The following is a 24,630-nucleotide window of genomic DNA, read 5'->3' as shown; positions in this document are numbered from 1 at the left end:
ATAAGTACTAATACTCTATATAATAGCGACGCTATATATATATACGAAGTATATATATACGAAGTATATATATAATAGCGATATTAATAGAGTATATAATAGCGATAATATTAAAGTATTAATTATAGCGTAGAGAAATAGAAGAAGAGTATAAAGACTTTTAATATATAAGTCTTATTTATATAGTATAATAGATAGAAATCTTCTTACTATTCTCTATCTTAATTATCTTTTATTAATATATCTAATATTTAGAGTATTAATTATAATAATAAAACTCGAATTTAAGTATTTACTTTAATTAAGACTAAGATTACTATTAAAATTATTACTATAATTATTAAAATATCTTATTAAACTATTAATTAACTTTAGAAATAAGCTTATAATAGAGAATATAATTTCACTATATCTAAAAAGCTCGTAATATTATATATTATAAATAAGTCTAGATCTAAATATTCTCTAATTATTATATCTACACTTAAGAGTATAATTCTAGATACTATATAAAAAAACCGCTATGGCCATGAAAAGACTTCTTTTATACTTATTATTAAATAAGAAATCTTATTTATAATAATATTATAAGTACTTAGACATAATAATTTTCGAGTCTATAAAATTATTAAAAAATTATCTCTTATAAAAGTTATAATAAAAGTATATTATTAATTCGCTTTATAATATAAGAATTAAATTATAAAAGACTAGAAAAGAGTAATTTAAAGTAATAAAATTAGTATAATCTTAAATTCTCGGCGGAGAAGAGTGCGTATATAGCGTTAATCTAATGAGATCTTTATTAAATCTAATATACGACGTCGTTTCGTAGATACTATAAAGTTTATATTCTAAGAATATTTTTTTTATAATAAAAAGAGTTTTTATTATATCTAAAAAGTCGAGATTACTATTAAAAAGAAGAAGTATATTAAAAATTTTATTAAAATTAATATTATTCTAAAACTTAACGCTAAATAAATTTAAGAATTTAAGATTAATATAAGATGTATAAACTTTCGAAATCCTTCTAATAAGAAGTCTATATAAAACTTTATTACTAAGATTAGAAAAGTTACTATTAAGAGAAAGAAGAGAGAAATTAATTAATATCGCTATTAGAAAAAGATATATATTCTTATATTTCTTATATTTCTTCTTCTTATTAGATATAGATTCTTATTTTAAAACTTTTAAAGTTCGCTTAGAAGTATAAATAAGAAAGATTTAATATAATAATTATAGAAGATAAAGTTTTAATATATATATTAAAGTATTAAGAAGCGATATTTATATTATTTAATATTATTAGAATAATCTAATATAATAACTCTTCGAATCTTAATATAATTAAGTCTTATTAACTATAAATAAAATATTATACTATTTAAAAAGATATATTAAGAATTTATAAGAAAGTCGAAAGATAATAACTATATTATTAAAATTACGAGCTTATTTAAAAGAGAATTTAGAAATAAATAAAGCGAATATCGAGATATATTACGAAGATAATATATCTTAAAAATAATAATAAGTATAGAGAAGATTATAAGAGAGATAATATATAATTATATAACTTCGTCGAGCGAGCTAATAAGTATATACGTAATTATATAAAGTATTATCGTTAAATAAATGTAACTATATAGAAGTGCTAAGAATATTAAGAGTACTAAGTATTTTAGCGCTGTCTAAGACTTTTGATGCCGACCTCCGTACTGTAGGTTTGAAGTCTAGTAAATCAAGATCAGTAAAGATACATCGTGACTGAAACTCGACTTATTCAGTTCGTTGTAGTGATGCTGCAGATTTCTACATTCACTTTTCCCAAAGCTTTTCTTATCCTTGTGCCACCATAGTTAGAAGGCCCTTGCCCTACATAAGAGCAGCCTCTGCCAATGAGTCAAGTTTGAGGCAGAAACAATAGCTATACTAGTTTCCGCCGGTCCAATTTCAACCAGTCCCATTTGCTAAAACTTGGTGATGCTCGTTTGAGTAGTTCAGAAACGGGTGATTCGCCTCATACCTCGAGCATCTGACCACAATCTCTGCTTCGTGAGACCGACTTAATGTAGCTACGTCCCGTCAACTACAACGCTTGCAAACGCAACGCGAGGCTCGATATCCACGTGCAACCTGAAATATTTTCTGGACGATAATAGAATCTGATTCCAATCTTCAGGGTTGTTCTCCACGTTGTCATTGTCATTTACACGGCGAGGCATTTGCAGAGAGTAAAAAGCTGAAGAAGAAAACACACGGTCGTCAGGCGGTCCCATTTCGTAATTGACATTGGGAGAAGTATGGGCTGTGCAGCTCGAAAACCTGCTCTGGAGGTGTTGCAAGGTTCGTGTAATCGGTTGACTTCCTGTAGGTATCCGTTGTGGCGCCAATACATTTCGACCAGGTGGATCGGGCGTCTGCTCAGTACAATACTCCCTCCGTATTGCTTTGTCGAGTCTTCCATCGGCAATTCTGAGGCAGCCGGGACTCCAGCTGCTTTCACTAATATCTGCCTTTTGATGAGTTTATTCTTCGCTATCAAACAAGCTTTTCATAGAGTTGCCTCATGAACCAACCTGGATACCGCCGAATCGCTCTTTTTTCCTTCCAAAAGATGAGCCCAGAAGAGGTGACAGCGTGATTCCCATTGACCCTGTAGCGAGCAGGGATATGACAGGTGCCAGCATAACCGTCACTGAAGCCTGTCAGTAAATACCCATCTCTTGTTCGATATCTCTGTGTTCTTAATTTTACTGGGCGTAGACCCTGCTTATGTAGCAGTTCCCCGAAGCTTTATCGATTTCGTGTGGAGATTGGTATCTACAAGCAACCAGAAACCCGAATGAGGGGCAAGCTACTCCAGCGGAGTGCGACATTTCCATCCGATTGTGTATTGGATTGGCTAACATCTTCTAATCGAACACCATGAAGCAGGCTTCCCCCAAGTAGCGGTGTTCTTGAACAGCGACGGAGATAATCTTATCAATTGAAAATTTGGCAATGTACATGCTAGACTACTTCTGTATCGTCAAGATGAACTGGCCGAATTGGAACGCAAAATCCTGGATATGGACCGCAAGGATGCGAAGAGCTGCCCACTCGCTTTGAAGCCAAGAGGAACAGACGAATGTCGTACCCTGCCGTATTCGCGGAAGTCATTGACGGAAAAAAATAGAGGTGAAAAGCAGAGAATAACGTACGATTTGTGTATCCGTGGACCTCATAAAGGCTCTAACGCTGCTTCCTAGATGATCTTATTGTCAGAATGCGGTGGTTTGTATCTTTGCCTGCACCACGTCCACGCACATCCAAAGTCTTTGCAACTTGGATGCTAGATCAGAAGCCTCTATACAATAAGGCAACGAGTTTCTTGGAACAGATTGGTATGCTTACCTCGTTATGCGTTCGCTCGGTCGACTATGTATACCGTCGTCTTCTGGCTGACATGAAGGTTTCAAAGATAACGTGTGGTATTAGTGGTATTCATCTCCAATTTCTCGTCGTGAGGAACAACTCTATCGGAGATTCATGCCCCACGTGGCACCTCAACGGCGGCCGAGGCAGAAGAGGATATTGTCTCGACAGTGGCAAGATGCTTATACGATCTCATGATACCTCAGCTGTCCATCTCGAATAACGATCTCTACTTGCCACAACAGGTCTGTCGGTCCACCCTAGCTATTTTAGAAACTTATCGCTACGTGTTAGCCTATACCCCATGATTGTCTTGTCGAACAAGAATCAACACCCCCGAAGAATATCCTATGAATCTTCGAACATGCTCATCCTTCCATCCCACCAAATCTCCCAGCATTGCAACAGCTTCTCCATCCGACAAGCCTCCTACAAGCCTCAACGTCTTCGCAAAAGCTGGCAGAACACCAGCGAGACGCTCGGGTTCCACCAAAGCGACACGTCCGCCGGCCCGCTCCCCGTGAGTTTTTTCTCGGGAGTCCAACCTGTGAGTACCCAACATCTTCATCAGGGGTACTGTCGTCGGCGCCGTCGACCTCTTCGAATGTCATCGCTGTCTCAAGCTTCAAGGTCTCCAGAATCTCGAATGCGCGCAGGTTCCCTGTGAACGGTTCTCCGTGTCTGAATTGCACCGTGTAGATGTCAATCGAGCTGGACATGGCTTCTGCTGGCGAATGATTGGGAATGCCTAGAGATCAGCGCCGATGCGTAAGGACTTTCCAGCCTCAAGGGCCATTCGACGGAGCGTAGCTTAAAAATTTATGAGTCACAGTTCATGGAAACATAGGTCATTGAGCAAGACTTCGGGACTTATGAGTATTCTTTCTTTTACTCCTGTACTTCTCGCACCAGTCGGGATTTAAACTTTATACCACAGAGTACCTCTCTATATCTCAGCTTTGCTCTCTGATATGACCATCTCAGCAGTGTCTACAAGGATCTCAAATGCGCGTCTCAGATGCGCCTCGTCAGCCTTCTCATTCGCACTTACAATCCTGATGGAGTAAATGCCCTTAACAACACTACTGGTCAAGAATATCTCGCCGGCGGCGTTGATGCTTTCATAAATCTTCTTCGTCAACGCATTCGTCTGATCTCGATTTTCTTCACCTGTGGAAGGGAGAGTGTTGGAACTTGCCACCCCATCCGTCACCCTCGGCTCTGTCATGCCATCGGGCAGTGTGCCCTTTGACCGAGCTGGCAGAGCAATTGTAATCACGGTGAGCGCAAAAGCCGGTGGCGTCACAATTTCCCACAGATCATCCCTTTCTCTAACCCACGCGGCAAATTTCTCGCCCATGACGATATGCTTCCGAATGTGCGCCTTGAGCCCGTTAACTCCATATGAACGGAGAACAAACCAGATCTTCAATGCACGGAAACGACGGCCCAGTGGGATCTGCCAATCACGATAGTCGGTCACGAGGCCGGAGTCTGAGAAAGGATTGCGGAGATAAGAGGGAGTGATGCTAAGGGCAGATGTCAGATGGGCGCGGGTACGGACGTAGAGGCAGCTGGCATCAAAATTCGTGAGGAGCCATTTGTGCATGTTTATGTTGAAGCTGTCGAAGGCGGCAAACTGGTCCGCTATATGCTGGTATTCGTCAAGAACGAGAGCTGCGCCGGCATAAACCGCGTCTACGTGGACCCAGATCCTTGTGGACACGTGGGCTTTTCTCAGAGTCTCCGCGATCTCATAGAACTGATCCGTGGCGCAGGTTCCTGTGGTGCCAAGAGTGGTCGTCAGGTAAAAGGGCTCGAGACCGTCGCATGCGTACTCATCTAACGCCATGCGTAAACCATCCCCCGTCAAAGCAAGGCCGTCTTCCATCCGCGTTGGAATAGACTTGTAGCGGACGCCAGCGATCAAGGCTGCTTTTGCTGTGCTGCTATGGCTTTGCTCGCTACCAAGAGCGATCAGGCGTCCTCGAGTACAGTTCATTTTCTCTTCTCTCTCGATCCCCTCAAGTCCTTCACAAGCTTGATTCAGGTACCTTTCCCTCGCGGCAACCATGACCGTGACAATTGCTTCGCTTGCACTTCCTTGTATCACCCCTCCACCTTTTCCTTCGCTCAGGAAGCAGTCTGGGAGGTGCAGTATGTGCGCTAGCCAGTCGAGGACTATCGTCTCAAGCTCGGTGACCGCAGGTGAGCATAGCCAATTGAAAGCTGGCGCCGTGAATGCTGCAGAGTAGAGTTCGCCGAGCATCGAAGGATAGGTTGTGTTTGCAGGGTAGAAGGCCATGAAGTTAGGGGATTGCCTTGGTCACGCTCAGCTTGAGCATTCGCGTGTTCGGTGGCCTATGGTAGAGAGCATAATGTACCAATGGGTCAGACCGGGCATGATCTTCGCTTCGATGTCCTTCTGTATGTCCTCCCATTTTTCTCCTTCGACTGGCGGAGCCGGGGGCAACAACTTGCGTAGATAGCCTGGTTCAACGTTGGAGACAACACGGCGGTCTTGAATAGTGTCGAAATAGTCAATGACTGGGATGGGATGAGCTAATAGGACTTGTGCTTGGGAAGTCGGAAGTTAGCAGGAGCTTACTCTCGTCTACTGCTGAGTGCGCTGCTTTGCGGAACTCTTCAGAATTCATGCCGGCCCAGTGAGAATTCGAATTCGAAAAAGTTCGAGAGCTATGTATAGGACTTCCAATAGAGGCGCCCTTACTTCTGCGATACAATAGGCTTTGGATAAATACTCATGAGACGTCACTGTGGTTCGTCGCACCCGCTTTCGGGGATAAAGGGAGGCTTCTGTTAAAGCCGTGCAGCGGTAGAAGCACATGACTTGCGGGGGATACCTGATCCATACCTAAGGTACGAAGTGCTCCCGATCACGTGTAAGTATCAAAAAACAACCTGGCCGCCCGGCCATGATCGGATATCCATCTGAGGCCCCTGGACTTCCATTGATTTAGGAACGTATGACAATCGGTGCCCAGTCACTGTAGCTGGAACCCAATTTGGCCGCCGGCTCCCTCCATCTTGATCACTCATCATAAGCTAATAGAGGCAGGCGTAGGTTGGAAAGTACCTAGATAAAGTAGAGGCTCGGCGTTATCTATACTTAATTCAGTAAGGTATCACTAGTGCTACTCGCTGTCAGCCCTAAACACCTCGGAATTCTATCGTTTCTCACGTTTTACCTTGCTACCGACCCTTTGCAGTGCGGTTATTTGGCCACATATGACTGTCCAATGATCGAGTAGGTCTGACCTGACGTCACATGTCATATGACAAATCCGCATCTCTAAAGATTAGGCAACCTTTGACGTACGCAGGGAGCAGCAACAAAGAAGCAGGGGGGACCAATAACATAAAGACCTAACGTGTCCCACCGACGTCCCTGTCAGATACGTTGGAATATCACACCGAAAGCAAGAACACAAGGGCAAAGATACCAAGAAACACTCAAAATGCCTCACGCCACCGCCACCTTCAATGGCAAAGTTATTGCGGAAACCGATAACTGGGAATATGTCGAAGGGAACATATACGTAAAATGACACCGTTCCTTGGTAGACTTCAGTGCTGACGATATTAGTTTCCACCCAGCTCTGTAGACCAGTCGGTCCTCAGCAAGGCTAAGCTGACTACCAAGTGTCCTTGGAAAGGCATAGCTTCATATTACAACATCACCGTCGATGGTATGCATAGACAACCATTCGAGTGCAAGATCAAAAGCTGACACAGAGAACCCATAGGAAAGGAAGCAAAAGACGCCGCCTGGTACTATCCAGAGACCATCACCGACAAAGCTGCTCCAATCAAGGACCACGTTGCCTTTTGTAGGTAGAATGAGGCTTCGAGAAAGAGAGTATGCTGACGGTTTCCTAGACAAAACCAAGGTCGAGATCAATTCCGAGTAAGATACAGACCTCGACATGTATGTTTAGAGGCTCAGACAGCGGCAAAGCCAAAGCAAAGGAATGGGCTGTTGCGTTGTTTCTTGAGCTTGAAGATCAGGAGTTATGATCTGAATCCTGTTGTATTCAGTAGTTCTCAAAATAATACTATTTCTGAAACGAGTCTGCAAATTGTAGCTTAGCAGGTAACATCTTGAATGAACAACATTGCACATTGTGTAATTGATGAAGAAAAGAAGTCAGACATGGGAACTATGGAGCGCCAAGCATTTGACGCTACCCACGCGACGCGTCTACCCGACAAAGTCATCAATTTGTGTCACTCAAGTACTGCTTTTCGCCTTTTCCATCCAGCATAAGTTGAAGTGACCTTGCCAGATTCAATATGGCAGACAATGCGGATAGTCAATACAACAACAGCAATCGTGCTTTCTTACAAGCTTTCATAGCTCGTTCGACCCTTACCTTTGACGAAGCCAAACCATTATTAGCGGCCATTTTCACAGCCCACGGTGAGTCTTTAGGACTCTCCAAGGCGAGAACCGAAACGAACTCCTTACTGACTGTTGAAAGAGAAACGAGAGACTTTCCCCGAAGATGTCACCCAAGCCGACTTCAATTCCTACATCTCCGCCGCCAACAATGCCATCTCCCCCTTCGACCTTGAGATCCGCAGCACCTATCACCAAACCACCCGATCTCGCATCTACGCTCTCGTAAATTCAACCAGTGATCCCATCACTCAACTAGCGACCATACATACACCCGACGAAATCAGCTTCCTAAAACGGGTCCTCGACGCAATGTTCGAGACGTACAACACGCCACGTCATGAAGTCATGGCTATCACATCCATGCAAGCGATCAAGTTGCATAAAACTCTCACAGAAGATGGACCACAGACGCAGAATGGATCTGCAACCCAAGGAAGTGCAGGACAGAGCCTTACGATGGGCCAGGCGGAGAAGATGATGAAGACCTTGGTTGAGGAGGGATGGCTCGAGAAGAGTATCAAAGGCTTCTACAGTCTCAGTCCGAGAGCATTGATGGAATTGAGAGGGTGGCTTTGGGAGACATATAATGATCTTGATGAAGATGAGGGGGACGAGGAACGGGCGTCGAAGAAGATCAAGCAGTGTTTCGCGTGCAAGGAGATCATCACGACGGTAAGCAGGACAGCCCCAATCGCATGTGGTTTCTTCTATTGACTTTCAACCAAGGGTCAACGATGTCCGAAGAAGAGCTGTCCATGCCGTTTGCACGATATATGTGTACAGAACTTTTTCCGAACTCAGAGCTCAAAGAAGTGCCCTCTATGCCGAACAGACTGGACGGGTAGTGACTTCGTTGGTGAGAGAGCGGCTATGTCGACGCAGCACAAGCCTGCGAAGAGGAGGAGCGGTAGCGGAGCCGTGGCCAGAAGGGCATCGCCTGTGGCTCTGGAGGAGGATGAGGAAGTGGATGAGGCCGAAGAACAGGAAGACGACTAATTCAGGCCTGCGGAACGCTGAAAGAAGACTTTTGGTAAAGACACGACTGCCTACCTAGTCAACGGACACTGCGCGGATATGCCCTCCCAGCCTCCCAGTCTCCCAGCCTCCCAACCTCCCAACCTGCCGGCTTCCTTTGCCTGTGCCGTTGGTGCAATAGCAACCAAGAGCGATTCAGGCGTTGGTCCGACCCCTCTCAGTCATGAAGCCTTGAGGAATCGCTAACGAGCCAGAAGGCCAAATTCTATTGGTTTCGCTAACAATGGCCTTTTTAAGCCTAATTAGCTCCAAGACAATTTTCAGCCTCGAGCTTCCCCTCACAAGATGGCGGGGAATTTTCCCGCATTTTCGCGTGCTTCACGCGTCTAAGTCCTCTCACCTGCCCTTTCAGGGCGGCGACGATGTCAAGCTGCAGGTCTAAGCTTGGAAAGAGCTCTGGAGCTTGCGTTTGACCGGCGTCATGCCGACCGTTTCTTGGAGTCAGGCCGTACAACGTCTGCTTTATATAATTTTTCGCACTCCGCACAATGTACAGACATGCTCTGTCAGCGCATCCTTCTCAAGTGCTTTGCCATTGAATCGTTGTGACTATTCACATCCATCTAATCTTTCTGAACCATCAATCGACATCATGCACTGCCTGCGCTCTTACTTCATTTCTGCGCTTGCTTTCTCTCTTTTTGGTTTTAACAGCGATGCGGCAAGCATCACTGCACGACAATCAACGAATATAGACTCAACCACGAGCTCCATATATAATACGCGCTTCGCAAACGTGACCTGGGACAATGCCGAATGGCAAGTCCGCACTACTAATCTAGACCAAGGCCATTACCAGTCACGAATGAGCATTGCTAATGGCTACTTGGGCATCAATGTCGCAGCAGCCGGCCCCTTCTTCGAAATCGACGTGCCAGTAGCTGGGGACAACATCAACGGATGGCCTCTCTTCAGCGAAAGACAGACTTTCGCTACCATCGCCGGCTTCTTCGATGAGCAGCCTACCACGAATGGGACCAACTTCGAATGGCTCAATCAATATGGAGGAGAAAGCGTCATCAGCGGAGTGCCTCATTGGGCAGGTATAGTTGTGGATCTTGGTGCGGGCGTATACCTCGATGCGACTGTGGACAACAGCACCGTCTCCAACTTCAGCTCCACACTCAATGCGAAGGAAGGTGTTTCGACATGGTCGTATACCTGGAATCCCGCCAACTCGAGCGGCTTGTCATTGAACATAACCTACACCATGTTCGCTCATAAGCTGTACGTCAACCAGGGATTTGTGCAACTGGAAATTCAGCCCTCAGCAGATACAAACGTTTCCATCGTCAATGTTCTCGACGGGACAAGCGCCGTTCGCACAAACTTCACCAGCAGTGGCATGGAGGGAACGCAGATATACTCTGCGGTGACGCCATACAATGTTCCCAACGTGACCGCATATATGTACGCTACTATGGAAGGCTCAGCTGAAGTTGACGCTGCTTCACTAGCAATAGTGACCGACAAGCTTTACATCGGAGTCAACCAGTCGAGCATCGCGCAGGCAGCAAATGCTGCTCTGAAAGCAGGTCAAACAACGACCGTAACGAAGTATGTTGGTGGAGCGACCTCAGATGGGTTTCTGGATCCCCAGAGGACCGCTCAAGGTGCCTGCATGCAAGCTATGGAGACAGGTTTCAACAAGTCTTTAGCCACTCATATGGGAGAATGGGCTATTGTGCTCACACCAGACTCTGTCGACAACTACGCCTTCCCTGAGAACGGTACCCTGCCAAACGATACATATATCATTGAGTCCGCTATCACTGCTGTGCTCAACAACTACTATCTGTTACAAAACACAATAAGCGCAAATGCCCTGTCAAATGCTAGTAACGCGCCAATTGATACTTGGAGTATCAGCGTTGGAGGCTTGACTTCGGATTCATATGCAGGCCTCGTCTTCTGGGATGCTGAAATCTGGATGCAACCGGGTCTCGCGGTTTCGCATCCTCAAGCAGTCAAGCAGATTGCTAATTATCGTGTTGAGAGATACGGGCAGGCAATGGCCAATGCACAGACAGCGTATCAGTCATCAAAGAATACCACAAGCTTTTCAAGTGATGCTGCAGTCTTCTCTTGGACAAGTGGACGGTATGGGAATTGTACAGGGACTGGGCCTTGCTTTGGTAGTGACTTCTCCAAGACTTTCAAGGCATGATGGGCGCTGATCACATCATAGACTACGAGTACCACATCAACGGTGACATTGCCCAGGAGTTCGCCAATTACTGGGTCGCTTCGGGCGACACCGAATTCTTCAACTCTTCGCTGTTTCCTATCTATAACTCAATAGCCACCTTCTACTCCGAAGTCGTCACTAAAAACGGCTCGTCTTATGTTCTGACGAACATGACCGACCCCGATGAGTACGCAAACGGTGTCGACAATGGAGGCTTCACCATGCCTTTGATCGCGGACACACTGACCAATGCAAATATGTTCCGCCAGATGTTTGGGATGAGCGCCAATGCAACGTTCGAGGACATTGCAGCAAACATCTTCATCTCACGAGACTCCGGAGCGGGCATCATCGACGAGTATACAGGGATGAATGGAAGTATTGCGGTCAAGCAGGCAGATGTGGTTTTGGACACATTTCCTCTAAACTACCAGAACAATTATACTGCGCAAGACTCTTTGAACGACCTTGAGTTCTACGCTGGCAAGCAGTCCTTGGATGGACCGGGCATGACATATGCAATCTTCAGCATCGTCGCTAGTGCGGTCGATCAGGCCGGATGTTCCTCGTACACATACCAGCAGTACTCTGAGCAGCCGTATGCTCGAGCTCCTTGGTTCCAACTCTCCGAACAGCTCATTGATGACTACACCTTGAATGGCGGCACCCATCCAGCCTATCCATTCCTGACCGGACATGGAGGCGCGAATCAAGTCACTGTCTTTGGCTACCTAGGCCTGCGTCTCACTCCAGACTTCACTCTCCACGTCGACCCATCGCTACCGCCTCAGATTCCAAATCTCAAGTATCGGACATTCTACTGGCAAGGTTGGCCTATATCTGCCGTCGCGAACCAGACACACACGACAGTAACCCGACTGAGCGAGCCCTTCATGACCGCGAACCAGACGTTTGCCAATACTTCAATACCTGTGCAAATTGGCAATAGCAACTCAACCACCTACCAACTCCTACCCAACGGCACCATCACCCTCCAGAACAGGAACATTGCCAACATCACAGCCGTTGCCGGAAACATCGCTCAATGTCTTCCCGTCACATCTCCGGACGACTACCAGCCCGGCCAATTTCCCATCTCAGCAGTCGATGGCGCTGCCTCCACAAAATGGCAACCTAACCTTTCTAATACTAGCCAATCGATCACTGTCAGTCTAGCTACCCAAGCCTTCCAACCGGTGACCGGTTTCTTCTTCGATTGGGCCCAGAATCCTCCCACAAATTTCTCAGTAGTCTTCCACAACGACTCCACTGTGAATGCCTCAGCCGTGACTGCGACGAGTCAATCTAGCGTCCCAGTCAGCATGCCATACAATGCGACGCAGATCAATCTCATCACGCCATACTTGAGCAATACGACGAACGTGACGCTGAGTCCGGCGGTATATAGTGGGAGCTACGCGACACTGATGATTCAGGGCAGCCAAGCGAACAATGCCACTAACGCAACAGGCGCGACTGTGGCCGAGTGGGCGATCATTGGGAGTCAGAACCAGACGCTGCCGGTAGGTGGATTGGATAAGAGGAGGGGTGTTGATGTGAGGAAGATGTTGAGGGAGTGAGCGATTGTTTTGGACACAGAGGTTTGGAAAAGCGAACTTTTTAGGGATGAAAACACTGGAATGGGAAAAAGGAGATGATGATAGTCCTGGATAATGTATGGATATTTGGAATAGATAGTGTATTTTGGATGGATACTGAGACGACAAAATCCTCATTTAGTGCAGCCGTTGTTACAGTCACACCTATGAGAGCCAAATAGTAGACGGCTTAAATCTCTGCATATTGTCGGGCTCGGGCCCAAGTTGTGCGCCAGAATCGATTTCACAACATGACATTTCGTGACGGTCATGCCTAGAAATTTTTATCAAATAACGACAGACATGGTAAAGTTGTCTGCCTTTTAGAAATGTCAGATATTTCCCCTCAACAGCAGTCTCTTCTATTTGACTGAAGGGCACTATTCTGCGTGTGATGCTTACTTGATACCAGTCATGTAGGACGGTTCTGTGGACGTAATGGCCGTGACAGATCTCTTACTGCGTCTCCCACAAAACCATGGGGCTCTCTTGGTTTGGAGTAAGTGTGGGGCTAGGAGAGCTTTTCGATGATAGGGGGAATCCAAATGTTGTTCAATTTGTGCAGCTGGCCTGATCGACCCGTAGGCAAGGCCATTGTCACGATCGAGCGTGGTGGTGTTATAATGTACGCTTCAGGTTGACCAATCTTTCTCTATCGTGGTCAGCTATGCAAGAACCGGCCATCTTGTCGACCCTTATACTCAACAGTCCTCCCTTCGAGGCCTATCCTCTTACTATTTACATGCTAAGCAAGGCTTCGTCCGTCAAAGTGAGAGGGAGGTAGCCTTATTTGAAGACGAGACAGGTGGCTAGCACACAGACACTGATAAATGAGCGCTCACAACTTGGACGTGTCGATTAGCCGGTAGCGAAGATCTGTCAAGCATCCTCAATCCTATCCCATCACAATACATCAACATGACCATTAGCGTCTCCCTTAGCTTCTTCAAAATTATCAATTCTCCTTGCACTCTCGGTAGTGGGTTCAACAGCCACGAGGGTAGAAAATTCGAGTTGGCATAGCGCTTCACCGCATCCTTCACCGCATCATGATAACCCGAGTTCTCTTTGAGCCTGCAAGAGCTGAACCTGCAAGAGAACATTTCTGCTCGAAGGCAATAACAGGAATGTACCCTTATCGCTGTTCACGAAGGATGGTGAATGGCTCGAGAAAGCACAGCGAAGACTCATGTGCCAGCTGTATGGAAAGCTGATAATGACCGAGTGATCATTGAGAGATAAATAGACGCCTGTGACAGCCACGTTGAAAGTTACCCTAATGAACGTCTCCAAGAGCACCACGTTCTTATCTCATGAGCTGTCGCCTGAATCCACAAGGTAGATTACAAGACTCTCGTCACTCAATCGCTTGTCTGTCTTGCAATTCGCATTGCATTACTCGTCTTCGGCCCTAGCGAACCAATTGATCTCGCGCCATGTACTCCTGGACAGGTCTGGAAGATCGGATGCATACACAGTTGCCAGAATGGAGACAGGATGTAGTAGCTTCTGAGGATGGTGAGGAGGAGGTTTGTCTACCCGTAAACGCCGAGAGCGCGCTAAGCAGACAAACGGTTGACCATACGCACAAACCGACATATTCGAACACCCTCTCCTCCATATCTATCCCTCCACCTCCCTTCCAACCCACCAACGATGCATTTCCTACCCGCCTTCCTCCTCTCCCTCCTCGCACTCCCCACCACCACCCTCGCCGCCACCACCACCACCACCACATCCCTCTCCCCACCTCTCCACACCGCAACCCTCCACGCCCTCCCCGTCGCCCCGACCCCCTCCAAACCCCACCCCCTAGCCATCCTCACCTACTCACCTCACCACCCGCACCTCTCGACCCTCGAATCATTCACGCCGCCCGCAAACACCTCGGACCCCGACGCCCTCACCAGCGTGCTCCTGTACCTCGACGGCCACGTCGGAGGGGAGAGGTACAGAAGCAGCGTCACGGCGACGTACGGTTTCCACGCGCCGTATCGAGGGCGCTTTAGGCTGGTGCTCGATTCGAAGGGGGAGGCCGTGGGGGCGAGTTGGCATTCTTGTTTGTCGAAGAGCGCGCCGGCGGCGGGGAAGGGGAAGGGGAAGGGCGAGAGTGGGGGGAATGCGAGGGGGGATTTCGATGTCCTGACTACGAAGCCGGCGCCGAGGGTGGTGTTTGATAAACCGGCGAAGGGGAAGGGGGGAGCTACTGCTGCGGGTGCAGGGGCGGGGGTGGGGGGGAAAGAGGGTGAGGAGGAGGAGGTGGTGGAGAAGACGTTGTTGCAGAAGTGAGTGCTTTCATTTGTTCTTTATCTGCGATGTCGGTTTTACCGCGGGGGTTGGATGCTGACACAGATGTGTGACAGGTACTGGTGGGTGCTGCTTGGAGTAGCTGTACTGGCTATGACGGGAGGTGGGGACAAGTGACAGTGAAACTACATCACGAGAAATATTGGGAATTGCTACAATGGTGTTCTATACCCATATCCAGGCCATAGAGTCAGGTTCTTCACTTGGTTCGAGTGACAATAGAGCACTTGGCTAGGATAGATGTACGCTTGCGCGTGCCGAATTCGGCTTAATCTCTATGCAATACTGTCGAGGGTATAGTATGTACAATGAAGATTAAAGCCCATAATTCGTACAGTATATTCAGGCATTACTGGCTTGCTCGTCGGTATCGGTATCGATTCTGCTCGCATCACTAGAATGGCTGTCGCTGACATTGACGGCAAGGAAGCTCTTCGGTAGTTTCACCCTGCAAAAGAACAATTAGCATGGAACTGGGTCTTGGGGGACCTGAGCGTCATACGTGTGGAATCTCGCTCGCAACGTCTCAATGACCTCCTTCCAATCCATATGCGTGGTCAGGCTTCGCCTTGGCGCGCAGCCAATCGAATGCTTCGAATCGAGCTGAACGTCTAGTGGATCGAAGGTATGACAACCAGGAGTAATCGTGATACGGATGCTGTAGGTAAAAGTATCTGCGTCTTTGTCCTCGGACTCGTACAGTTCGAAAGTTATGTGGGAAAGGTAATCCAATTCTGGAATTGCATTTCTCTCGATCTTCGTCTTGATTCCACCTTCGAGGATGCAATTGACAAGAGTGTAGATATGTGACTCTTTAGTGAAGTAGACAAATGATTTGGCCTCTTCCGAAGCTTGCACTTCTTCCAGGTCGTTGACGATTTCTTTCAATAAGGGCAGAGACGTCAAGAGACCGATCTCCAGCTTCTCCTCATCACTGATACCGTACTCTTGGGGACACACAAAGTCAAAGAGCACCTTAGCTAGTTTATAGAGCTCTCGCAGATTCTCGAGTCGAGCATCCCATTTCGCTTTGCTTTGACCGGTACCTTTGTATAGCTTGAAGTAAGACTCTCCAGATTCATCCGCTATTTCAGGCTGTGGTGACGGAGGATTCATAACGGACCTTCGGCGTAGGCCCATGCGATGCGCTAGATTGGGATTGGGGGGCTTGTCGGCGGGTGCGTCGACCATCTTCTCGCCTCCGCTACCTTTCCGCTTATGCTTAAGGATGTTGTGAGAGCTTTTGGAGGTTGGAGGTTCCGAAGTAGCTTCCGTGGGCAATCTCGGTCCTTTTGTGGTTTCTTCATCAGGCATACTTGCATCAGGCGTGAAAACCCACTCTAAAAACTGCCGGTTGTGCAAGGCGTCAAATTTCATAGTATCATAGAGCTCGGAAATCTTGCTGGGATCGACCTTTTCAGAGTCGCAGAATTCAGAGAACAGCTTCTCCCATCGCTCTTTGAAGAGCTCCGGATCTTCTCCGCAGCACCATCTGGATTGTATGCCTGCCACTGCTTGAGCCTGAGCGAGAGATCCACCAGATCCTGGGATGGGTATGGGTGCGCTGGCTTCTCCAACTTTGGTCAAGGCACTTAATGACGCGGCCGCACCGCCATTGAGCTTTTTGAAATTGTATCGCATCACTTTTCGATGGAACACCATGAGTTCTGCAACCTTGCGTACGACAACAGACGGCTCCGGCATGTTGCCAGGCCATGCAAATTGTGGCGGCGCCTTGTGACCCTCTCGGAGTAAGAGCTTCAGCTTCTTCTTGACTTTGTCCATGACATCTTTGGCGGCATTCGAGTCATCGAGCAGGTCTTTGCGGACAGTGATTGACGATTCAGAAACTTCCTTTTTGTTCAGGAAAGACGCCGCCCAGATTTGCGCTATCCAAGTGTTAGCACAGGGGGAGAGTAGGGGGGCGTTAATGCACACGTACCGCTGGTGCTGACTCTTCTCTCTGAGCTTGTAAATACCCGTACATCGTCCAAAGACTCCTTATTCATCAGCAGGAGGTCGTTCCTCATGTTCTCGCCCAGGTCCTGCGATTGATAGCGAGCAGAGTGGGTTGGCTCTCCACCCCATTTGACGATGAGTTGCAACTTCTCTATGACCAAGTCATTTTCCGCAGCAGAAAATCGTGAAAGTGTCGTTTCCGTCATTGAGTCGCTTCTCGTTGGTGGGCGTGACACAGGTTTTAAGTCGCTTTCTGGTTCCTCGGTGAGTCCTTCTGCAGCCAGGATAGCCGCAGGATTATCGCTCTCTTCGATCTGGCTGCGGATTCTTGTGATTTCTTTAGGCTTCCTTTTACGAAACATGGGCTTGATCTGAACCTTTGTCCCAGTCCATGCTCCTTTGCGCGCGAGCGACGTCCTCAGCAAATTCAATTTTTCAGGATCTTCTACACCCTGCTTCAGAGCAACCTTAACGGCATCTAGGACACTGTTGAGGGCGGCTTCACCCTTCAATAGGACTTCCTCTTGATGGCCTCTGAGCAGCTCAACGAAAGGCTGAGTATGAAAGGTGAACTTGAATTTCTGCTTTGGTGTGCGATCGGCATGCCGGATCACAGATACCATCCCTTTTAGCTTCCAGGCATGTTTCGAGGATGGCTCGGGAACAGCTACCGCTGGCTCTTTCTCTGCTAAAGTTGACACCGAAACAGGTGCTACTAGAGGCTGTTCTACCGATACGGCTGGGGATGGAAGCGCATCAACATTGCCCGTTGGAGGGTTCGGTAGCACAGGCTTCTGGCCACGTTCGAAGGTAGGTGGCGACGAAAGTGGCGCTGTAGATGGGGTGAGATCTGGAGAAGTAGCACCGTGGGTGGACTGGCCAGGGTGATGAAGACCTCTCATCTTAGACATGCTTGGTGACTTAATCAGATTTTTCAGGGCAGAACGGTGTGTCCCCACAGTATTTTTCCGGTGGAGTAAGTTTGTCTCCGACTGATTCCTGTCCGCCGGACCTTTTTCAGAGTTATCTTCAGGAATTGGCGTCACCAATGGCGCGACGCCCTCACGCTTTTGTTTTTCAGTTATAAACATCTGTTTCAAGATACTCGCACATTTATCGTAATAAGCGTTATTGTCTTTAACGAAGCTCCACCCATTGACATCAATGACATAGCTTTGATTTCTAACTCGGAGCATATCAAACCCGCAGATTCGTTGACCGAAGCCGTTCGCAATCTTCTTCGCCATTAGTTGTTCCTCTGGGCTCAGATTGCATATGTAGCGAATCTCCTTTCCATGGGTGTTTCGACGAACAAGGCCATCAACAACGGGAGAGGTTCGCGTTTCAGCATGACAGAACTCTGGTCCAACCGTATAGGCCTTAATATCTTCCGCGTTGTCGACATGTAAAAACTGCTCGTAGATATAGCTGCTGTCCTTCTCCATAACAGCACGCGGAACGATCAAGTCCTTATCCCATTCCGAGCTTTTGTTACCAATCTTTCGAAATAGCTTTCTGCCACCGCCACCACTTTCGTGTTTTTTGCCAAAGTAAATGCGGATGTTGTGGTCCTCGCCGCTGATTGGCTTCTCCACAAAGGGCTTCTTCAAAGTTAAGCCATCCACAAGTAAGGTATCGCCCTCGTCGATCAGTTCCACCTTTTGAGTAGTGGGCATGCCACCACCGGTGCCATCATCAGGACCTTCCAACTTGACACCGCTAAAACCACGGACATGCTCAGCAAGCTGAGTGGACTCTAATGTTGGTCCACCATCTCTGTTGACCTCGATTCGCTTGGGAGTCGGTACACCCATGCTGTCCAAAATACGCAGACATATTCTGCGATCCCAAAGTATCTTCTGCATTGGAAGATCATTGATCGAGAATGGCTTGCGAAGCTTGTGATACGCAATAGCCTTGTCTAGCGGAAAACCGTCCGAAAAGAAGGATATTAGAAAGTCGCTGGAAGATGTCATCAGCTTGGCCGTGTTCTCTAGCTTGAAACATTATGCCTTGCGCATGGTGTAGTTGGTCGAGAGGACCATGAGCGAGAAGACTACGAAGCTTACCAGACTGGCCAATTCTCCACATCTAACGCATGATATTAGTACATGCAGTGGTGTCTTATTCTGATCCACTTACCTTCATCCAATATGACTTTGTCGCCGAAGATGACGACATCGAGTTCTCCATTGCCTTGTAGGCGGGTTAAGATATTCCGGCTCGCCTTGCTTCTTGCCTTGACATCGAGAGCACAGACGCCGACTCGTCCAATCGGTTCAACTTTGGCTGTCATAGACATGAGTTAGGTCTTTCCATTGGTGATGTCTTTGGGGGGGACGTGGCAGACTTACATCGCTCACTGTTACTAGGGCTGGGGGCGCCACTTGCGACGGTGCTACCACTCGGCTGTCTCTGTTGCGTTCGACTTCGGGATCGACGGGGAGCGGGCGGTCTTGGCAACGGACCTGAGTTCCAAGAGTCAAGATGTTGCTTAGCAGCATTGGGTGCACTAGACGCTGGTTCCTTCAAAGTATTGACAGGCACTACGCAAAATTGTCAGTCGAGGTTCGACTTAATCGATGCCAGAATGCAAAGATTTCGAACCTTGATGCTGTGGCGGAGAGTTGGCATTTACTGATATAGGGTCTGTAGCCGTCGTAGCCGAAGCAACAGCTTCTCCTTTGGCTGACCCCAGAGAAGGGGAGATAGGCGTAGGCGTTGGCTGTTCGGAGACCGCACTTTTGATTGAACCAGCGGTAGAGCTTGCAGCACTCTGAGGTGCACTAGATAGACCTGCTGCCCCATAGATGGCAGATCCCAAAGAGTACAACGATGAGAAGGACAAGCGGTCGCCTGGCTTGTTCAGGCCCGAGCTGGGAGGCTTCAAGCTGGAATCTACAAGAACCAACTGACTGTGTGATTCCGAGGCAAGGCCTCCCTGCGAGCCAGGTAGACTTGTGGTCTTCTCCAGATTTTGTAGCACCGCAGAATCACCCCCAAGATTCTCTTCCATTGTACCATCCAATCCTGTCTCACCTTCCCTGGGATCCATGGCGCTGGACAAATTTGTAGGACGACGATAGCTTGCAGGTCTGTATATTGAAGAAGGCTTTGTTGCGGGCGGGGGCATAGAGATGCTTGCTCTACCTATACTACCCCCAATTGTACCGGCATCCGCAAATCGGCTCTTCCGATTTGGTGCGGCGGCATTGTTTGGAGCGGAGAGAAGTGAATGTGAAGGGACACGTCCCGTAGATGCCAGCGAAGGTGGTGGTTTAGAGGAGTTGGCTGGAGAAGGAGGAGCAGGAGCAAGTTTGTCTATAATTTTCTCATGTGGATCACCATCCGGAGATCCGGTAACGGAGATGTGATTGGAATCAACGCTTCCCCTGCTGGTGGTTCGCGATAAGGAAGCCATTAATATTGCTCAAAACCCTGACAGACGCAGCCAGTGCAGAGAAATGGTCAGGGCCCTGCATGGATGGAGCGGATGTCGAGAAAGTTTATTGAAGCAAAGTGAAGAGATCAACCAATTATTACATCCAATTAACTGCTTGGTCCTCAGTATACACGTGGACCGAGTAGGCTCAGCAGAGCTCAGAGCTCAGATTTCACGTTTTTCGATATTCGGATTACTTCGCTTGAAGGTCGTCTTCAATGATCGCTCATGTTCAAAAAGTGGGGTGTCGCGCGGGAACGATTACGGCAACCCATACTAACAGAGGGGTCAATTAGCGTGTGCACAAAACGTTGGAATTTTTGACGCTAAAAAATCGCACAAATGTCTATTAAACTATCTTTGAACCTTTATAGATATAGATATATATATGTAAATAATATAATCTTTATATTAAAGAAACTTTATTTTATTTATACTATAAATAATTTTAGATAGAAGCTCTTAGATAGCGTTAAATCTTAATTATTAATACTTTTTAAACTTCAGAAAGATTAAAAGAGATCTAAAACTTTAAAACTTAAACTTAAGTATAAATTATAGAGTAGATAAAACTACGTACTTTTAATATAGAAGTTTCTTCTCAAAATGTATAACAATAGCTCTATAAGAGCTAAAAGATAGTTGACAGCTATAGTATATTGCAGCACCAAGAATTCCAACCTTTTGTGCACAGGCTAAAACCTCACACTTTCGAATTTTTGATACTCTATAGAGCCATCGTATACGCTTTGGTGGATTGCATAAATGAAAAGAGAGGTGGCTATGAAAAATGGGTTTGCGATTTTCAAAGGTCTATATCAAAAGGCCATACAGAGCCGGAGACAAGTGATGGGAGTTATCTCTATTCTTGCCCTCTCATGGTAGATGGGGAGGAACCAGAACTGCACTGAGATGGATTTCTACGTGGGCCATGACCAGACACAAAAGAGGCTTCGAAGCTTCGGAATGCTCTCGCAAAATGCGCAATCATATCACATCGATGGGGCGACCACGAACTCAGCTCCCAGCAGTACGAGGAACGAATGAAGAATCCAAGTTATGAGGACCAATTTGATAATTCCGGAAATACCCCCGTCTGGAATGAAGCCGAATCTGAAGGGCTCCTCAAAACGGCACGAGCTCGCTTGAAGGCCCAACGTCAAGGACCATCGCAACCCCAAATGAACTTAGGATATATCTGGATGAACACGTGTTGCGGTAAATTACAAATTCATACCCCTAATTACATTTTCATATCCCTCCACCAAATCTTGGGGTATAAGAATCCAAGGTTTCGGGGTATGAATTTGTAATTTACCAACACGTGTTGCATCAACAAATAAGACCCAAAGGAACTGGAGAAGGCAATCACGTCAATGTTCGGTTGGTACAGTTCTGCAAAGGTGTGCTATGCCTACCTTACTGATGTGTCAGCTGTATAAGATGGGTTCCAAGAGCTAGAAAAAGACGAGGAGACGGGGACAGTTACAAAGACGAGGGTAGGATGCTTTAACTGCAGTGATTGGTTCACACGGGGCTCAACTTTGCAAGAACTTCTCGCTCCAACAACGATATACTTTGACCGTCAAAAGCTGTTTTTGGGAACCAAAGAAACGTTGTCCGCTCAGATTCAAAGGGTAACCAATATCGAACCCCATTATCTCAATGGAGACGTTTCCCAGGCTTGCATAGCCGTCAGAATGAGCTGGCTAGCCCGAAGACAAACTTCAGAAATAGAAGACATGGCGTATTGTATGTTTGGTATCTTTGGAATCAACACCTACATCCGCTACGGCGTGGGAGAAGGAGCCTTTCTCCGGCTCGGGGAGGAGCTGATTAGGCAGAAACCTCCGGATGCATCTCTTTTCGCATGCCAAAGTCCGAGAACTATATCCTGTGGTCTTTTGGCGCCCTGGCCAACATGTTACCTCGGATCGGAAAATTTGACAATTGACCCATAGAAGTACGCGCCACGAAAAGGGCTTAAAGGGTTTAAGGTAGCTGGTGGAGGCATCGAATGCCAAGCCCCGAATAAGTTACCAGAGAACGGGAATGCCGCTGAATGGATGGCACTCACAGCTGCGTTGCGGAAGAATTACAGTCTGAAGCTTGACTGTTGGGAGTCTGAAGTCGGCAACCGCAACACCGTCACGATACGCTTGCACAAGGACAAGAAAGGTAGCTGGAGAAGGGTTGATTGGGAGGAATGGAGCCATAATTGGAGGCCGAGGACTAGTCGGAGTATACATGGGCCCAAGACCTGGCCGATGGAAATACTTCAGCATGTCCCAGGAGAAGAAGACTGGGGACGTATTCTAGCTGAAGAACCAAGCGAACGGGACTAGGAACTTCGGCCTCGAAAACTTCATACAGCGTTGTTGGTGGATGGTAAGTAAACGCTCCCACACCGTTCTGAAATCAAGTTGGTTGATGTGGTTGAGGAGTAGCTATACACACAGTGTCATGGACAGAGATATCATGCAGCAATGGAAAAACAAAAAGCAGAAGACAAAAGATTTGAAATTGACATGAAGAAAACTCGATAGGAGGCATTCAACCATTGAAAAGAAGAGTTCTGGCTCGACACAACTGTCTTTTTGGGGGTTTTTTTCAAGAAGTTAGTGTATTTATACTTTCGTGCTCCCAGTCTTGATAGTAAAAAAGTAAGGTTTCTAATTATACCTGTACTTGAAGCACCGATTGAGCGTTCTTGTAAGCAATGCCTTGGAACTGCTCCTCCGTGACAAGCCCGCTGCGTCTGACCTTCTCCATAAACTCCAAACCCTGCGTGTTATTGCTGTAGGGCCAATCCACGCTGTACAGAATTCGATCGACCGGCATTTGACGCAACAGGCACGCGAACGGCGCGAGGGAGAACATGCCGCTCGTGGTGATCCAGATGTTGCTGTTCCAGACAGAGCGGAGGTCGCGCTGCCTCGCCGGCCAACCGCGTTTCGTCTCACCGACGTCGATGACGCGGTCGAGCTGGAAGGTGAGCATTTCTCCCATGTGCCCAATGATGATCTTGATGCGCGGGAATTCGTCGAAGAAGCCACTGTTGAACAGGCGCAGAATGTGAAAGCCGACCTCTTGATCTAAGAAGCTTGAGAGTCAGCATTGTACTTCGAAGCAGGAAGATCGGATTTGAGGCAAGTAAGGCTGATTGATCGCCAGTGGGGGAGGGTCGATGCTTCTGAAAGTTATCTTGCCACCCGATGAGCGTAAATGGAGAATACCTCAAACCTAGAAGACACTTACGCCAATCCCAGCCTGAGAGGCCAAGAGAAGAAGCGATTGACTGTGGGTAATTGCCTTGGAACCTCGACGCCCACTCTCTGGCTGGATTGGCGGGATGGAGGTAGATTGGAACGTTGAGTTCCTGGGCCCGCGCAAAAAAAGGCCAGTAGGTGGCATTGTCATAGAATTTACCTTGGTCGTGATTGTTAATAAGGGCGCCGACAAAACCGAGCTTCTTGACACTACGGGTTAGTTCGTCGGCCGCGGCTGCTGGGTCAGAGATGGGGATTGTCGCCCAGCCACCGAAGCGGGAAGGATGCTTGTTGATTGCTGCAGCTAGGACATTGTTCGCATCTTGGCTTTGAGAAAGGTTAACGGTAGCAGCACCGATGGAGAGGAACCTGGTGCGCATGTTGGGGTTAGCATGGAATCTTTTGGAGTGGAAGGTGAAATGTCAAAGAGTCCGAAAAACATATTTGGTGCTAAAACCAAGATGCTCACTGCTTAGTAACTCGGCCCTGGTCCATTTCCTCAAGCCGCAGGCCGTCCAGGTCTAGCAGCTTCTGAACGATCCATGGCGGTGTGGCGGTATTCTGCACGGCGATTTCTGCTATTGTGAAATGCTCCTCCAGAGCGATGAATGGTGGCAGCGGAGGGTATTGGGGAAGCACTGCCCCAGTACATGCTTTTAAGAAAGTGAACACCAAAGGTAAAACAGCTAAAACAATCATCGTGGTGTTTGGCTGTCTGCTCTGAGAAACATAAGCAATATCAGAGCAGGGAAGACCCTGAGCACAATGAGAGCGAAATGGGGAGGCGGTCGCATCCTTAAAGTATCAATAATCAATCCCATGAGACATTATTTCCGCGCTAACGCAGAGCACCCCTTTCGGCCGCCTCGCGCTATCGACGTACTGCTACCTCGCCAGCAGATGGTCGAAATGGCTGGAGACTGGAGCCCATCTGTGCAAGTACTAGCATAAAGTACTGTCACTGAGGCCCCACAACCGTCACCTTG

The 24,630-nt window shown here is 47.4% G+C and overlaps 7 protein-coding genes across 7 annotated transcripts; 4 read left to right on the top strand and 3 right to left on the bottom strand.

Moving 5' to 3' along the window:
• Positions 1-4,369: 4,369 nt before the first annotated feature.
• HO133_001662 (uncharacterized protein) lies at positions 4,370-6,080 on the bottom strand (the record flags this gene model as incomplete). Its single annotated transcript, XM_037292590.1, has 3 exons — positions 4,370-5,744; positions 5,808-5,970; positions 6,032-6,080. 3 exons carry the CDS (start codon positions 6,078-6,080, stop codon positions 4,370-4,372), a joined length of 1,587 nt encoding a protein of 528 aa, XP_037151129.1.
• An 822-nt stretch (positions 6,081-6,902) lies between these two features.
• On the top strand, positions 6,903-7,355 carry HO133_001661 (uncharacterized protein; the record flags this gene model as incomplete). Its single annotated transcript, XM_037292589.1, has 4 exons — positions 6,903-6,983; positions 7,031-7,133; positions 7,191-7,274; positions 7,324-7,355. The coding sequence occupies 4 exons, from the start codon at positions 6,903-6,905 to the stop codon at positions 7,353-7,355; spliced, it is 300 nt and encodes a 99-aa protein (XP_037151128.1).
• Positions 7,356-7,737: 382 nt separating this feature from the next.
• On the top strand, positions 7,738-8,842 carry HO133_001660 (uncharacterized protein; the record flags this gene model as incomplete). The annotated part of the gene is made up of 3 exons (XM_037292588.1): positions 7,738-7,864; positions 7,926-8,518; positions 8,630-8,842. 3 exons carry the CDS (start codon positions 7,738-7,740, stop codon positions 8,840-8,842), a joined length of 933 nt encoding a protein of 310 aa, XP_037151127.1.
• Positions 8,843-9,473: 631 nt separating this feature from the next.
• On the top strand, positions 9,474-12,649 carry HO133_001659 (uncharacterized protein; the record flags this gene model as incomplete). The annotated part of the gene is made up of 2 exons (XM_037292587.1): positions 9,474-11,016; positions 11,070-12,649. 2 exons carry the CDS (start codon positions 9,474-9,476, stop codon positions 12,647-12,649), a joined length of 3,123 nt encoding a protein of 1,040 aa, XP_037151126.1.
• Positions 12,650-14,323: 1,674 nt separating this feature from the next.
• On the top strand, positions 14,324-14,956 carry HO133_001658 (uncharacterized protein; the record flags this gene model as incomplete). The annotated part of the gene is made up of 1 exon (XM_037292586.1): positions 14,324-14,956. One exon carries the CDS (start codon positions 14,324-14,326, stop codon positions 14,954-14,956), a length of 633 nt encoding a protein of 210 aa, XP_037151125.1.
• Positions 14,957-15,316: 360 nt separating this feature from the next.
• HO133_001657 (uncharacterized protein) lies at positions 15,317-20,354 on the bottom strand (the record flags this gene model as incomplete). Its single annotated transcript, XM_037292585.1, has 7 exons — positions 15,317-15,422; positions 15,477-16,863; positions 16,917-18,895; positions 19,003-19,024; positions 19,076-19,222; positions 19,288-19,479; positions 19,541-20,354. 7 exons carry the CDS (start codon positions 20,352-20,354, stop codon positions 15,317-15,319), a joined length of 4,647 nt encoding a protein of 1,548 aa, XP_037151124.1.
• Positions 20,355-23,051: 2,697 nt separating this feature from the next.
• On the bottom strand, positions 23,052-24,575 carry HO133_001656 (uncharacterized protein; the record flags this gene model as incomplete). The annotated part of the gene is made up of 4 exons (XM_037292584.1): positions 23,052-23,470; positions 23,634-24,013; positions 24,114-24,364; positions 24,528-24,575. The coding sequence occupies 4 exons, from the start codon at positions 24,573-24,575 to the stop codon at positions 23,052-23,054; spliced, it is 1,098 nt and encodes a 365-aa protein (XP_037151123.1).
• Positions 24,576-24,630: the final 55 nt, after the last annotated feature.

This window comes from Letharia lupina, assembly GCF_014066315.1.
Source record: "Letharia lupina isolate WasteWater1 chromosome Unknown contig_13, whole genome shotgun sequence".
Lineage (NCBI taxonomy): Eukaryota > Fungi > Ascomycota > Lecanoromycetes > Lecanorales > Parmeliaceae > Letharia > Letharia lupina.
This window is presented reverse-complemented; position numbering and strand designations above follow the sequence as displayed.